This window comes from Patella vulgata, chromosome 5, assembly GCF_932274485.2.
Source record: "Patella vulgata chromosome 5, xgPatVulg1.2, whole genome shotgun sequence".
NCBI lineage: Eukaryota > Metazoa > Mollusca > Gastropoda > Patellidae > Patella > Patella vulgata.
In genome coordinates, this window is record NC_065883.2 from 53,525,771 (window position 1) to 53,542,053 (window position 16,283).

The 16,283-nt window shown below is 34.6% G+C and overlaps 1 protein-coding gene across 1 annotated transcript in view; it reads left to right on the forward strand.

Moving 5' to 3' along the window:
• Positions 1-14,416, forward strand: part of LOC126821814 (uncharacterized) — a 28,084-nt gene extending 13,668 nt beyond the window's left edge. Inside the window, exons 2-4 of the mRNA XM_050550314.2 lie at positions 379-7,733; positions 9,730-9,854; positions 13,010-14,416. Coding sequence (XP_050406271.1) covers positions 397-7,733; positions 9,730-9,854; positions 13,010-13,956 — 8,409 coding nt within the window. The 5' untranslated portion in view covers positions 379-396 and the 3' untranslated portion in view covers positions 13,957-14,416. The remainder of the gene's footprint in view (positions 1-378; positions 7,734-9,729; positions 9,855-13,009) is intronic.
• The last annotated feature ends 1,867 nt before the right edge of the window (positions 14,417-16,283 follow it).

The following is a 16,283-nucleotide window of genomic DNA, read 5'->3' on the forward strand; positions in this document are numbered from 1 at the left end:
AATTGGTGAAATCAAGACTCCTATTGAATGTCAGCAATTTCTGTTGATTACTTCTAAATTTATGGCCCCTGTTTTACTTTGTTGAACTTGTGAACAGTAGTGTCTAAATCCATTAGCATTTTGTTTCTAAAAACCAAAGCCTTGCAAAAACATTAACATTATTTGGGCATCTGATGACCGGAAATAAATTTTGTAGAGATCTTAACTTTCAGTTTTTTTAAAGACTATATTTAGCACATTCGTGTACATGTATGTTACTTTTAACCTACTGGTTTGATTGTATTTCTAATTTGATACACTTGGTACATGTACTTATACCATACATGCACTATTATATGTTATGACTAATATTTAATACAATATCTTTTCTCTTTTCAGAATTTTATCTTAACAAAAATGGAATCCTCCGAGTTGGCCATGGGTGATGAAATTGTATCAGCAATTGATAAAAGTAATACTGCTAATAAGTTGGTGATTGAAAGTGATACAGGTGTGAATACCGTGCATGCACCAACAAAATTAGCCAATGGTCAAGACCAAATATCCATAACACCATCATTGAACAGTGATAATGTTACGGAAACTAATGAATCAAATAACTGTGCCGAAATAAAAACTGGCACTATTAGTGCAAAGGACAGTATTAGTCAAATGGCAGAGACTTCTTATAGTGATAATCAGATGGAATTTGACTGTTCTGAAAGTGTGGAACTAAATGTAAATCCAGAGAAAGATAAAGAAAAGTGTGAAAGTGACAAATTGGCAAATATTGACAAAATCATCTCAGAAACAAATGAAAAGAACATTTTAGAAAATACTTGTAACACTTCCGAACAAACAAAAAAAGACAATTCAATTAAAAGCCAAAATAACAAGTCATCAAATGTTAATGAATCAAAAGAAAGCAGTTCAGATCATAATCTATTTAGTAAAGCAACAAATTCAGTACCGTCAGCTCAGGATGAAAGTAGTATTGTTTCACATAAATGTGAGAAATGTATGTACAAAGCTAGCGACAAGGTATTGTTTGATTTACATGTATGCAAAGGGAAAGTTTCCCATGAGAAAGGACAACAGAAAGAAATCAAGATAACTTGCAATGGTGATCTGTTTTTCTGTGGTGAATGTGGTTTTTCAGGGCAAGGACATAGCTTTGAAGAACATTTGATGTGTCATTTATTATTGCGTCCATATCAGTGTATATATTGTCAAGAATCCTTTATAAATCGGAAAGAAATAGGAAAACATGTAAGTTTGGCTCATCCAGGAAAGAAAATGAACTGTGCCCTCAAGGCAATGAAAAAGGCAAAATCATTTATGGCCGAAACCAAGAAGACTGGAAGCTATACATTTTTTGCTCGAGTATCTGGTCAAGTACCTCTTGGGATAGGTGCTACAAAAACTCTTTGGACACCAACAAAGCCGTGTGAGTTAAAATCACAAGACAAAGTTACAGATTCAAAATCCCACACATCTGTAATTCCAGAACTGACGATCCCAGGAAGCAATTTATTGAATTCATCATCTTCTAACAATGTCAATTGTAATTCTGACAAAAATACTAGTGATTCTGAAACCCAAGGAAAATTTGGAAATTCTATTCCTATTAATTCAAACTTAACATTAGACTATATCCCTGTTAAGGCCATTTCTACTGATGACAGCGATGTGAAATTGACTTCTGACACTCTTTTCATTAAACCAAACATAGACATTGGTGAATATGAAAAGACAAAAGTCACTGAGATCACTGCACATTCTTCCATGAAAAAAGATAATGAGAAATCATCTATCTTACTAGACACTCAGATCACAGACTCTGTGGTAAATAATGCAACAAGTGTTAAATGCAATAAGCAAGAATCACAAAGTGATGACAAAATTCTAATCATTAAAGTAACAAATGACGAAACAGTACCTACTAATGAAGCAGTGCCTACTAATGAAGCAGTGCCTACTAATAAAGAAGTACCTACTAATGATGCTACACCTACTCTTGAGGCTGTACCTACTCATGATGCTGTACCTACTCATGATGCTGTACCTACTCATGATGCAGCACCTACTCAAGATGCAGTACCAACTTATGAAGCAGCAATAATTGACGAAGCAGCACTAATTGATGAAGCATTCATCAGAGACAGTGTCGCACCTTCTGGAAACCAAGGTGACAGTACCAGTATAAAATTTGATAATGGTGCACTGCAAAATAGAGAGGAGTCAATAGATAACTGTGCTGTTTCTTTGCCAAAATCTGAAAACGAGGAATCGAACAGTGATTCAATGGCTATAAAAATAGTTGCTTCCTTTTCTCTGAATATTTGTCCAATAGCTGAAGCTCATAAGTCTAGTGAAACTGATGGAGTAGACCTTGATACATGTGTGACCAGTGAAAATCCAACCACCAAGGAAACTACAGCCGACATTGAAAATACAACCAACAATGAACAAATGAATTTGCAACCTCAATTGCCTGTTTTATTAAATGTACAGCAAATCTTATCTTCTATTAAAAAGAAAACTAGGTCTCCTAACTTTTACGCTTGTGGTTTTCTATGTGACTTCAGCTGTTTAATTTCTACTGATTTTAAGGAGCATCTTCTAAAAGAACATGTTGGTTCAACTACTTATCCATGCTCTCATTGTGGATGGACCACACAAAGTGAAGATGGACTTGTGAAACATGTGACATCGCACTCTCATTCCTACAACAAGAATCTTCCATTATACTTCTGTGGTGTAGTCAAATGCCGATTTGCCACGAACATGTTGCCAGAATTTATAAGTCACATGAATATTTTGCATTCAAGTATTACTGACCATAGATGTAAGGAATGTAATCAGGAATTTAGTGATATAATCAAGCTATTGCAACATTTTGAAGATAATTTTCTGCATGTTGTTAACTGTCCTCACTGCTCGGCTAAAGGTCAAAATCGACAAGTAATCCTCAAACATATTGCTTCTGCCCATCCAGGTAAAGCTAAAATGGTATCTGTTGGGAAGCAAATCATTTGCAAAGACAGAAAAATGAACAGCTTTCATCAGCTGAAAGGGCTGATATCTAATATCAGAAGAACCAGTAATTCTACAAATTTAGAACATATCTTGAATCTAGAAAAGCAGCTACCTTCATTTCTTAGCAACAATAGAAATGTAACCAAAGAAGCTAATACTCCAAATATTATTACTACTGACCAAGTATCTTGTTTGGACCAGTCACCAGTACCTGAAAATAAAACACATACAGAATTTACTGAACCTCAAGATGATCAAGACGATGATTCAAGAGAAGACATTACAGCTGTGAAGACAGAAAATTATGATGATCATCCTAGTCCAGCAAGCTCAACCGATAACCCAGAGAGCAATCTTAAACATCCAGATCAACCCACATCTTGTACCTTTTGTACATTTGTTGCCAGAGATATAACAAGACTAACTGGACATAAAACCTGTCATTCTGTAGGAGGTGATGGTCGTCAGCATGCAAAAAAGCAGCGCTTTAAATGTCCCTACTGCCCACAGTGCTTTGAAAACCTCACTAAGTTTGTCTCTCATGTATCCTGCCATCCGGGACTTATTAAGTTTAATTTGTTTACATGTAAACACTGTGAATACAATACAAATCAAAAACATGTTATAATTAACCACATTGAGGTTAAGTGTGGACGTAATTATTCTGGACTTATTGAAGATTTATATTCTGTAGAAGAGAGACTTCTAGAGAGTAAGGTTTTGGAATGCGAGAACTGCAGTTTTCAAACACGCCATAAAATCCATTTAAAACTCCATTATGAATCTGAACATAAAACTGCCTTCAATGACCAAGGTGATCATGGTGTACAACATCAAGTAACTAATCTTAGTCCAGATGAATTGCCGCCAATAAAGAGTCCACCTTTGTCTTCATCCAGAGAAAACCTAACCAAGAAATTCATGTGTCCAGTATGCTTTTATCTTCTTCCAAAAGGTGCAGATCTAAAGAAGCATATTCGTAAACATCCTGAGCTTGGAAAAGTATCTCTTGTGCTATTTAGATGCCGGTATTGTAGTTGTGCTTCAACTGCAAAACATGTTATAGCAAGTCACATCAAAGCCAAGCATTCTGGTAGGGATGTAGCTCTCGTTAAGAAGATAATATCTGTTGACACCAGGGACTCGGATAATACCTTTTCTGAGACACAAGTATCTGAAACTCCTATGTCAATACCAGAAACCGAAGTATCCCAAATTTTGCTTCAAGAAGAAAATCGGACAACCCCATCTTTAATTGCTACAGTTTCAAATGGGGAGGAAGATAAGGAAACCTATTATCATGTATTTATCGTGCCTGAGTACTCACAAGGAAATTTTGCTAGTCCAGTAAAATGTCCTTGTTGTGAATTTGACAGTCAAGCAACATCGGCTCTCATTCAGCATTTGAAAATGCAACATCCTAAGCTGTGTGTAGTGGGAAAGCAATCAAAACCAGCACTGAAATATTACAAACTTGGATCTGAAGTTCCATTTGGTCTACTCAACATGTTACATGCAGCTGTTGGGCTTAAACAGGAAGCTGTTGTTCTTTCCTATAAAGATGTGTTCTCAGTATCTGCCCATTGCCCAAAATGTGCATTCTCAACATATTTTAAACAAAATTTAGCTCTACATCTGCGAGATCACCATAGAGAATTAACGATTTTAGAAGCACAGATAAATGATCTTAAACCTCCTGTGACTGTTAAAAAGCCATCTACAGTTTCTAAAGCTGAATCGACTTTAGCAAAGCTTCAGCAGCTTCGCAAACAAGATCCGATTATTGTTGGCAGTGGTATTCTTGATGACAAACTTAAAGGACTCTATGAGAATCTTGGTTTTGTGAGCAGATGTGCAATCTGTGGAACTGAAAGGCCAAAAAGATATCATATGCATGTTCATGTTCTCCGACATTTGAATGTTTCATTATGGAAGTGTCAATATTGTGATTATAAGGGATTAGAAAGATATAAAATGTGCAAGCATATCAAAGATCAACATCCCCAAAAGAAAATGGCTATTAAATATTTACCGGTAGAGATAGAAGATAAGATTACGGAGTACCTAAATGAACGATCTTTAGCAGCTGCTGAAGGTTCTGATGCATTACCAAAGGTTCCTCCAAGTGCTAAATATTCTATGGATGCAGCGTTTAGTCCCCTTGGAAATGATGACTTAGATGAACATTTTAAAGAATTATACCGCGAGGATGGTGACATATATTCTTGTATCCTCTGTAGCTTTACAGTTCGACGAAAATTTGCCATTCATAGACACCTTGTCTCATCACATCTTGCAATTGCCTTAGTTGGATGTGGATATTGTGGATTTAGAGGAATTGACAGAAAAAGTATTGTGGATCATTCTCATGAACAGCATGCACAATCAACATTGAATGTTATTCTGTTACCTAATGATTTGAAAAAAATTGTCTCAGAATGCTTATCATCTTCAGGATTGAAAGATGAGGACATTTCCCCGACTCCTGAAATGGATTTAACTGTCCAGTTTGAAGAGCCTAAGAGAGCTAAACAGAAGGCAAGAAAAAGTTTTCCAACTGCCAAACCTCAATTGGCTTCACCACCCAGGGATGATTTTTCAGAAGAAACTACTAATCAATGTAAAAAGTATGTAATGGGAACTGAGATGTTAGATGCTAAGCTTAGAATATTATACTCTACAGATCAAGGTAAATTTAAGTGCACCGTTTGTGAAAATGATTTCCCCCGCAAATATGCTATTCATAGACATATTTTAATGTGTCATTTGAAAGTTGGTTTAATGCAGTGTCCCTTGTGTACCTATTCTGGTGTAGAACGATATATTGTAATAAACCATCTCAAAGAGCACCATAAAGTAGAACAGGATCAAATTCCCTTTCCATGTGAAGTTGATATTGATGAAAAAATATCTAATTTTTTAAGTCAAGAGCTTGGTGGATCAAATAAGACTCGTATAAGAAGTCGGAAACGTTCCAAAGAAATTGAAAAACTAGGTGATATAGAAGGCACAGAAACATCCACTACTAAACCTATGGTTGTTGCATTGTTTAATAAAAAAAAAATTGGTGCTACTGAAAAGACAGATCAAGTACCAGAGACGAAAAAAATTAAACAAGAATTCCTTGAAGATGAAGAATCTCAAGAAATGGAAGATAATACATATGAACCTAAAGATGAAATGGATGAAGAGGCAGAAGCCAACACTGATGAATTAAAACCTGAATCACATTGGGAACTAGCAGAGAATGGAAGTACTTTCAAACCTCGAGCCATGATAGATGTTGAAACTACAATTCAAATAATAAATTTATCTGATGGTTACAATAAGCGCTTTGGCTGTGAAAAATGTTCCTTTACATCTGTTCACCGAGCTAACATTCAGAGACACATATTTCGAGTCCATGAGAATTACAGATATAAGATCTGTCAGATCTGTGGTTACAAAACATTGAGCAATATTTTGATGAGAAAACATATAAATGCTAAACACAAAGGAGCAACGGAAAATGATATTCATTATGAAGAACTACAATCAGACCGAGTACGCCAGAATAAATTAAACAATGAAGAAGTTAACAAATTAGCTCCAGATAATGGACCTAAAGGATTCTATGCTTGTGCATACTGTGAGTTTGAGACAAATACTCCTGAAAACATTGTTAAACACATGGATGCTTGTCATTCTGATGGTTCAAAGAAAACATTAGAAAAACCAGCATCCACAGAGTCTTCACAATCAGTTTCCAAGGGTAATGCATTAAAGAAAAAATTAAAAGCCCCACTTCTGAAAGTTCCAACGTTCTATGCCAAGAATCAAGATGGCTTTAAGAAGAGAAGCTTCAAATGTGAATATTGTGATTTCCAATGTCGGATATATAGACTGTTGAAAAGCCATGTAGCTTTAGTACATAAAGATCAACCGAAAGCAGAAGAAAGCCTGGTACCCAAACCATCATGGAGGTTTGCGTGTGTTGAGTGTCATTTAAAGATGGATGTTGGTACAAAAATGAAATGTCATCTGGGGCGTCACATTGGATATAAGCCATATGTCTGTGAAACATGTACAGCAGACTTTGCATCACCTGATGAAATGCGCAAACACATAAGAAGATACTTGCATTCAGAGAAGATTAACTATGTAAAACAAGATGAACAAGAAGGTATTCTTGAAGATCTTCTGGCAAAATCTAAACAGTACGCAACTGATATTTTGGATGGAAAAGTGCCAAACGTTAATCCAAACCGAATTGGACAAAGAATAATTAAAAAGAAGGGAATTTTGGAAGCACGTGATCAGGAAAGTTCTCCTGGAAACCCCAAGAAATTGAAATTAGACGGTACTCCTGAAGGAAAATGTAATTCTAAAGAGACTAGAAGTGGATTTGGTTGCTCTATGTGTATTTACACTGCTCAGAATATACATGATGTTTCTACTCACCATGTCAGAGCACATAAAAACCAGCCATTTATTTGGAAAGATTTGGTAATGGGTTATTCTTGTGATGTTAATGGCAATATATTGAAATCCTCTGAAAAACTACCCAAGAAAAAAGGAGTAATGTTTAAGACAACAGCTGATAACAAACCTCCATGGCATACATGTAATAAATGTGGCTTTAACACTGGATGTCTACAGGGTATAATTGGACATGTTAAAGCACATGGAACTAGGGATTATATCTGTGCTTACTGTCCCAACAGATACTTTAAAAGGTTTGTTATAGATTAAACAGTTCTAAATAATTCTCTTTAATGAAATTTAAAATGTTGCAATTTTACCTGGTATTAATACAAAGGACTTGTATCTTGAGTCCTTTACATTTTCGGCTTTTTTTCAGAACTACTTAAGAATCCATTAATCAACTGTTGTAGAGTTAAGTCAATTTCCATTACAAAACAACAAAAGGGCTGTTTTGATTATGTTCTGCAAAGAAAGTGACCTTGACATTACAAAAAAGTACTAACTGTAAAAATTTATAAATTCTGCAAGTAACATTATAATACTAGCATTTTGAAGAAAATGTTTTTCTTCATGGAAATTCTACACCGGTAATAGTTTTTATACGCCCACATTGAAATGTGGTCGTATATTGTCGTCACCCCCGTCCGTCCGGCGTCCAGAGGCTAAAGTTAATAACCGATTTACTTTAAATTTATACACAGTGTTTAAGGTCATGAGACGAAGAAGCCTATTGATTTTCAGCGATTTCCGATAATTACTGCCAGAGTTATGGCCCTTGATCACTTTGAAAAATCTTCCGACGCTCTAGAGGCTAAAGTTATCATCTGATTGACTTCAGATTGATACACAGAGTTTAAGGTCTTGAGACGAACTTTTATGACTTGAACAACTAAATCCATGATGTTAAAAGTTTCGTATACTAAACATTAGCATGGGGCAGAACTTTATAAAAACCAATTACTGCCAGAGTTATGGCCCTTGATCACTTAAAAAAATCTTGTGGACGCTCTAGAGGCTAAAGTTAATATTCGATTTCCTTTAAATTTATACACAGTGTTTAAGGTCATGAGACAAAGAAGCCTATTGATTTTCAGCGATTTCAGATAATTACTGCCAGAGTTATGGTCCTTGATCACTTTCAAAAATCTTGTGGACGCTCTAGAAGCCAAAGTTAATATCCGATTGACTTTAAATTTATACACAATGTTTAAGGTCATGAGACGAAGAAGCCTATTGATTTTCAGCGATTTTCGATAATTACTGCCAGTGTTATGGCCCTTGATCACTTTGAAAAATCTTGTGGACGCTCTAGAGGCTAAAGTTAATATCCGATTGACTTTAAATTTATACACAATGTTTAAGGTCATGAGACGAAGAAGCCTATTGATTTTCAGCGATTTTCGATAATTACTGCCAGTGTTATGGCCCTTGATCACTTTGAAAAATCTCGTGGACGCTCTAGAGGCTAAAGTTAATATCCGATTGACTTTAAATTTATACACAGTGTTTAAGGTCATGAGACGAAGAACCCTATTGATTTTCCGCGATTTCTGATAAGTACTGCCAGTGTTATGGCCCTTGATCACTTCAAAAAATCTTGTAAATGCTGTAGAGGCTAGTTAATATCCGATTGACTTTAAATTTATACACAGTGTTTGAGGTCATGAGAAGAAGAATCATTGATTTTCAACGATTTTCGAAAATTACTGCCAGAGTTATGGCCCTTGATCACTTCAAAAAATCTTGTAAATGCTCTAGAGGCTACAGTTAATATCCGATTGACTTTAAATTTATACACAGTGTTTGAGGTCATGAGACGAAGAATCATATTGATTTTCAACGATTTCCGATAATTACTGCCGAAGTTATGGCCCTTGATCACTTTGAAAAATCTTCTGAAGCTCTAGAGGCTAAAGTTATCATCCAATTGACTTCAGATTGATACACAGAGTTTAAGGTCTTGAGACGAACTTTTATGACTTGAACAACTAAATCCATGATGTTAAAAGTTTCGTATACTAAACATTAGCATGGGGCAGAACTTTATAAAAACCAAACAAATTCTAATGGTTTTCTGATAATTACTTAATTAGTTGTTACTCTTAATCAGATTTGAATGTATTATAAATGTTTAATTACCGAAAAAAGTAAAAATATGCGACAACTCATGTTGACTCCCCGGACGATTTAGCTGCTGTGGGCGTATGTTTTGTTGCCTGGCAACCTATCTTTTGTATTGTTTCATAGGATGATGTTGGCAAGACACCAGAAAAACGTCCATAAAGGTAAAAGATTGTGGCTAATACATGAGGTCCTGGATGAAGACAATCTGGAAGAAGATCCCATAAAAGACCCCACCATGCCTTTATCAGGTGAGCTGCAAATACATTGATGTATGTTAGTCATTATCTATTACTATTATCTATATCTTGCGAGAAAGTGATAATGTATTATTTTTTTATGACTGTCAAATGCTTTTGAAAATTTAGATTTTTGTCCAATCATTTCAGTTATTCACAGTAGTACATGTAAATCTTTAACAAAGAGTGAACTACATAAATGAATAGATGTGTATGTAAGATATTGACACCTATTTATTTAATTTGAATGATAAACTGTATGCACATAGCCGAAAATAATAAACATGGTTGCTTTTGCACCTGTCTCAATTTCAACTGTCTGGTATGTAAAAAAAAAATAGATGGGTTTTTCTCAAATTTTGGGGTAAATAGTATGCATGGGTTTATCCCATACTGTAAGTCATCGGAGGAATTTTGATATTTCAAAAATTAAATCAATTATCAAGTTAATTGTGGTTTCAATGTTGCAAATATTTGAAACATTATATGAGTAGTTAACATTTTGTCGAAGAAGGACGATTTATGTACAGATTGATAAACTAAGATGGAATTTTATACTGTTTCAAAAATGTATTTTTTTTTTCAATACCTTTTCCAATGATTATCAATACCCTTAAAGTAGTTAAGTCTCTAACTCAATCTCAACCAAAGTCTTCGACATTGAAAACACAAATTATTTGTCAATTTGGGCTTTTGATATCCAATATTTAAGACAAAATAAACATTTTACCATTGGCTAGACATATTCCACAAGTCATTTTAAGCGGTGACAACATATTCTTATCTGGAGAGCATGCGCAATAAATACTCTTGGTGTAGACTGGAATAACCAGACGCTAGAGATTGCCATTCGATTGGGACTTCTGCCGTATTTCACCGAATATAAAAACGGAAATGATTGAATGTAAATCAGTTTATATACATTCATATTACATTATTATATGTGTTGTGACCAATTTGTGTCAACTTTTAGGTCCCAAATATTAGCGGTTTAGCTCCTTTACAGCGATAATTGCATTTTTTGAAGTCATATGTTTAAAACATGTTAAAATAAAGTCTTAAAATACATGGCATCTATACACAGTTCTACCTTGTTAAAGAATAATCATAAATCATATAATTCACTTGCGTCAGTTTAGAAATTGGCAAATATATTTTCTTTTAAAATCCAACAATCCTTTTTAAGGTGTTATTATCATGTGTGCAGGTTTGAAAAGTCTTGCTCGACTATGCATCATTAGCCTTATCTGTTTAACCACAGACCCTGACAATCGAGACAACTCTCTCTTCCATTGTGTAAACTTAGTTTTCTAGAAATGATACAAGAAAAGAAATGATACAAGTTTTCTAGTAAAAAGAAATGATACAATTTCCAAATACTGTCGGCGACGAGTAGAGATTATTTCAAATTTTTATGTGAATGTTTTTTAAGTACTAGAATTAATCCTACGATTGTAGAGTAGTGATTTGGCAACCTTGGAAGTAATAGATATAGAAATAATTATGTTTTGACATTCTTAGAAAATATGCAATTATTGCTTAAGATCAGAAATAACTTTCAACACTTCAGTTAAATATAAAATACAAGGAGTACAAAACAAGTTCAGTGCAAACTATAGTGGAGACAACACCCTTTTTATGTACTTCTTCAATCTCAAAGTATCTAAGTCTCTAACTCAATATCATCCCAAGTCTTCGACATTGAAAACACTAATTATTTGTCTTTTTAAATCAACATTGATGCTGTGATCTGATATCCAGTATCCAGTTTTCGGCGCCATTTGTACCAAGGGACTCGAACAAGGCTAGACATATTCCACAAGTCATGTCAACGGTGATGCCATATTCTTATGTGGAGAGCATGCGCAATAAATACTAATGGTGTAAACTGGAATAACCAGATGCTAGAGATTACCATTCAATTTAGACTTCTGGCATATTTTTCCAAACATAACAGATTTGAAATTAGAGTAAAAACGGAAATGATTGAATATAAATTAGTTTATAAACATTCATATTACATTATTATATGTGTTGCGACCCATTAGTGTCAATTTCTAGGTCCCAAATATTAGCGATTTAGCTCCTTTAAGCAAAAAAGAGATTGTTGATGGACTGTTTATTACACTTGCTAGGGGTGTCCTAAAAATGCAATTTAGGATCGACATGCATATGGCTTTGTGGTTTAGGAATTCGAGGGAAATCTATAACATTTTACCATTATAAGTTCAGTTTATCATTTACTGCCATACATGTAGCACCCAATTTCAGATTATGAATGCTCCTTTTAAGTCACATTAGAACTTTTGACACGATTCTTCACATTTGTACTCGAAGATGTTGAATATTGTACAATCTTATCATTGGTTGAGACCATGAGAAAATTGTCAGAAGACTTGTAGTAAATAGACTTGTTTTACCAGTAAGTTAAAAAATTCTAAATTGTTGTCAGCGTGACTGGTTAAGGAAATCTCTAAAACAGAAATTTGTTTATTTTAAATTTGCTTTTCACCAGGTGAACAGAATTGACAGATTTAAAGGACATTTTACAGATATAATAGAACTGGTTAAACACATTCCAAATATGATTTTAACATTGTGATCAATGCTGCGGTTCATCCATAACAAGACTTGAAGAATCGGGAATTGACATAAATAAAAAAAAGCAGTTATTGTTAATGTTTGACTTTATTGATAGGCTAGGTCTACTGGAATAAACTATAGCATTCGGTTCAAAAAGTGAGTAGAAAATAAATCAAAACTAAGTCATGCACAGACTTTTTCAATTTTTTTTTTCCTTTTGAACCCATGGTAGTCGATTCTTTTTATGTTTTGAACAAATGTCCTCTTATAGTCTCATATAACAACTCTGTCTTTACATGAATTATAACTGGGCTGAAAATCATCTGTGTTGCTGTTACACACTCTCTCTGCTTGTTGGTAACAATAACTGCTTTCTTTTATTTGCATCACTTCACGATTCTTCAAATCTTTGTTATAGAAACGGTCTCTATGTTAAATATATACATGTATTGTGAATGTTCTATCACATTCACATGTGAGTGAAACGGTTGACACCAACATTTTCCTTAATTCTTTATACAGTATTCAGGTTATTATCTTCATTTTTTAAACCACTTGAGTTATTATTTTGTTCTTGATTTCAGAGAGGCGAGTAAGTTCCAATTTGAATTACTGCTGTCATTTGTGTGATTTTGTAGCAGATAGCCTGTACCATTATAGGCTTCATCTACCTTCTCATGGACAATGTGATCATCTTGTGCCTGATATAGCTGCTGATTCTCCATTGAAATGTGGATACTGTGCTTATGTGGCTTCAGACCAAAAAGATTTTAGTGCTCATATTAACATTCATCTTAATTACCGTTCCTTTAAGTGCTCCTTCTGTGACTATAGTGCTTACAATAGAAAGGATGTTGCATCTCACTTACGATATCTTCATAGTGATGAAGATATATCAAATGAAAACAACTGCATTATTTCTGCTAAGGACACATCAAAACTTTGCAACATTGATGAATCAAAGTGTCGCTTACCAATGCTAGCTAATCTAGATCCTCGGGTGACACTAGTTGACTGTAGTGAATTTCCAAACAGTATTGTTAAGACAAAATCTTTAAATGAACAGGATACTGTGTCATCATCTAATCCTAGTGAAAATAAAATTGTTGATATGATGGAATTAGAGGGGCCATCCTTTCAAACTGAAGGGCTTTTGTCAACTATCCGTATTGGGAAATCTGATGATCCATCTCTGGTCAGTAGTGTCAGTGATGCAAGTGACCTGTGCCAAACTGGTTTAGACCTTGAATCATCATCTATAGAGGGCACTGAAGATTCATTTCAGACCAGTATGACAAAACCAGAAATGGATTCCATGGATGAAGTTGATGGAATGTCATGTGATTCTGCAATGCTCGATTCCTGTGTATCCTCCACTGATGATTCACAAAAAGAAACCGAGCGAACTGACTTTGAAGTATTTGACTCAATTGATAAAGCTTTAGAGCAATTGAACAAAAGCAATGACCAAATTAATCAAGGGAAAAACCTATTTGAGACTTTTTCCTCACCGAATACATCATTTTCTTAAAATAAACAATGTGTTACCCGTCTTAAATAAAGGGCAAGCTGGATTGGTATGCTCTAACTACTGATGTGTGTATGAATTTTTGTCTAATTGAATGAATGGTTTGCATCCATGGAGTATAAATGTAGCATTGTACATATGCATATGGAATTTAAATTGAGATTGTCATGTATTTTGTATTCATAACATTTCATGCCAAATTCAGATTTTAGTTGTCATATATACCATGTGATGAAAGATATTTGTTTTGTTTAAGTTTTGAAATAATGGTTTAAAAACAATTTTTAACACAGCTCTATTATATTTTTTTTTAGAACAAAGATAATATTGCTCTAAAATGTATTTATTATTATTTTAAGAACATTTTTCAAGCTATTTTACTTACAAAATCAATCGCACGATTGTCAATATTCGGTTTCATTATACCACCTGATTTGGATTAAAAGTAAGTATTGTTGGTTTATTTACATGGTTTTTATACGCCCACATTTTCATGTGGACGTATTATGCCGTCGCCCCTGTCCGTCCGTCCACAATTTGTTTGTGGACACTCTACAGGTCACAATTCTTATCCGATTTTGACGAAACTTGAAATATAGGTTTATCTCCAAAAGATCTCGGTTCCTTTCGATATTGGCATGTATCGGATCGAAACTTCATGGATTATGGCCCCTGTTTGTACGAAAAATCACGTTTTTAGCTTGTGGACACTATAGAGGTCACAATTTTTATCCGATTTTGTTGAAACTTGAAATCTAAGTTGATAATCCAAAGAAATTGGTTCCTTTCGATATTCGCGCATATCGGACCGTAACTTCCTGAATTATGGCCCTTGATTGTACCAAAAATTGTGTTTTTAGCTTGTGGACCCTATAGAGGTCATAATTTTTATCCGATTTAAAAAAACGTTCAATTATATCACCGTTACACCCAAAGGTTGGCTGAGTTTGAATTTCGTGAAAATCAGCCCGAAATTGACAGACAAAATGGCCGCCGTTCGTTCTTAAATAGCGTAAAAATATGGTATATCAATATTGTGGACACTATAGAGGTCACAATTTTTATCAGATTTTGTTGAAACTTGAAATCTAAGTTGATAACCCTAAGATCTCGGTTCCTTTCGATATTCGCGCATATCGGACCATAACTTCCTGAATTATGGCCCCTGATTGTACCAAAAATCGTGTTTTTAGCTTGTGGACCCTATAGAGGTCATAATTTTTTATCAGATTTAAAAAAACGTATTATTATATCACCGTTACACCCTAAGGATGACTGAGTTCGAATTTCGTGAAAATCGGCCCAAAAATGACAGACAAAATGGCTGCCGTTCGTTCTCAAATAGCGTAAAAGTATGGTATATCAAGGTTGTGGACACTATAGAGGTCACAATTTTTATCAGATTTTGTTGAAACTTGAAATGTAAGTTTATAACCCAAAGATCTTGGATCCTTTCGATATTCGCGCATATCCGACCGTAACTTCCTGAATTATGGCCCCTGATTGTACGAAAAATCGCGTTTTTAGCTTGTGGACCCTATAGAGGTCATAATTTTTATCTGATTTAAAAAAAACGTATTATTATATCATCGTTACACCCTAAGGACGTCTGAGTTCGAATTTCGTGAAAATCGACCCAAAATTGACAGACAAAATGGCCGCCGTTCGTTCTCAAATAGCTAAAAAATATGGTATATCAAGGTTGTGGACACTATAGAGGTCACAATTTTTATCCGATTTTGTTGAAACTTGAAATCTAAGTTGATAACCCAAAGATCTTGGTTCTTTTCGATATTCGCGCATATCGGACCGTAACTTCCTGAATTATGGCCCCTGATTGTACGAAAAATCGCGTTTTTAGCTTGTGGACCCTATAGAGGTTATAATTTTTATCAGATTTAAAAAAACGTTTTATTATATCACCGTTACACCCTAAGGAGGAACGAGTTCGAATTTCGTGAAAATCGGCCCAAAAATGACAGACAAAATGACTGCCGTTCTTTCTCAAATAGCGTAAAAATATGGTATATCAAGGTTGTGGACCCTATAGAGGTCACAATTTTTATCCGATTTTGTTGAAACTTGAAATGTAAGTTTATAACCCAAAGATCTTGGTTCCTTTCGATATTCACGCATATCGAATTGTAATTTCCTGAATTATGGCCCTTGATTGTAGGAAAAATCACTTTCTTGTTAGCTTGTTCTCTATCCATCTCTCGAAAATGTGGGCGTATCCTGCCTGGCAGCCGCTGGTCTTATAAATATGTTTGGTGTGATCTGAAATGATACGAGGATAATAACTGATGAAGATTTCAAGACATGAGATTAGA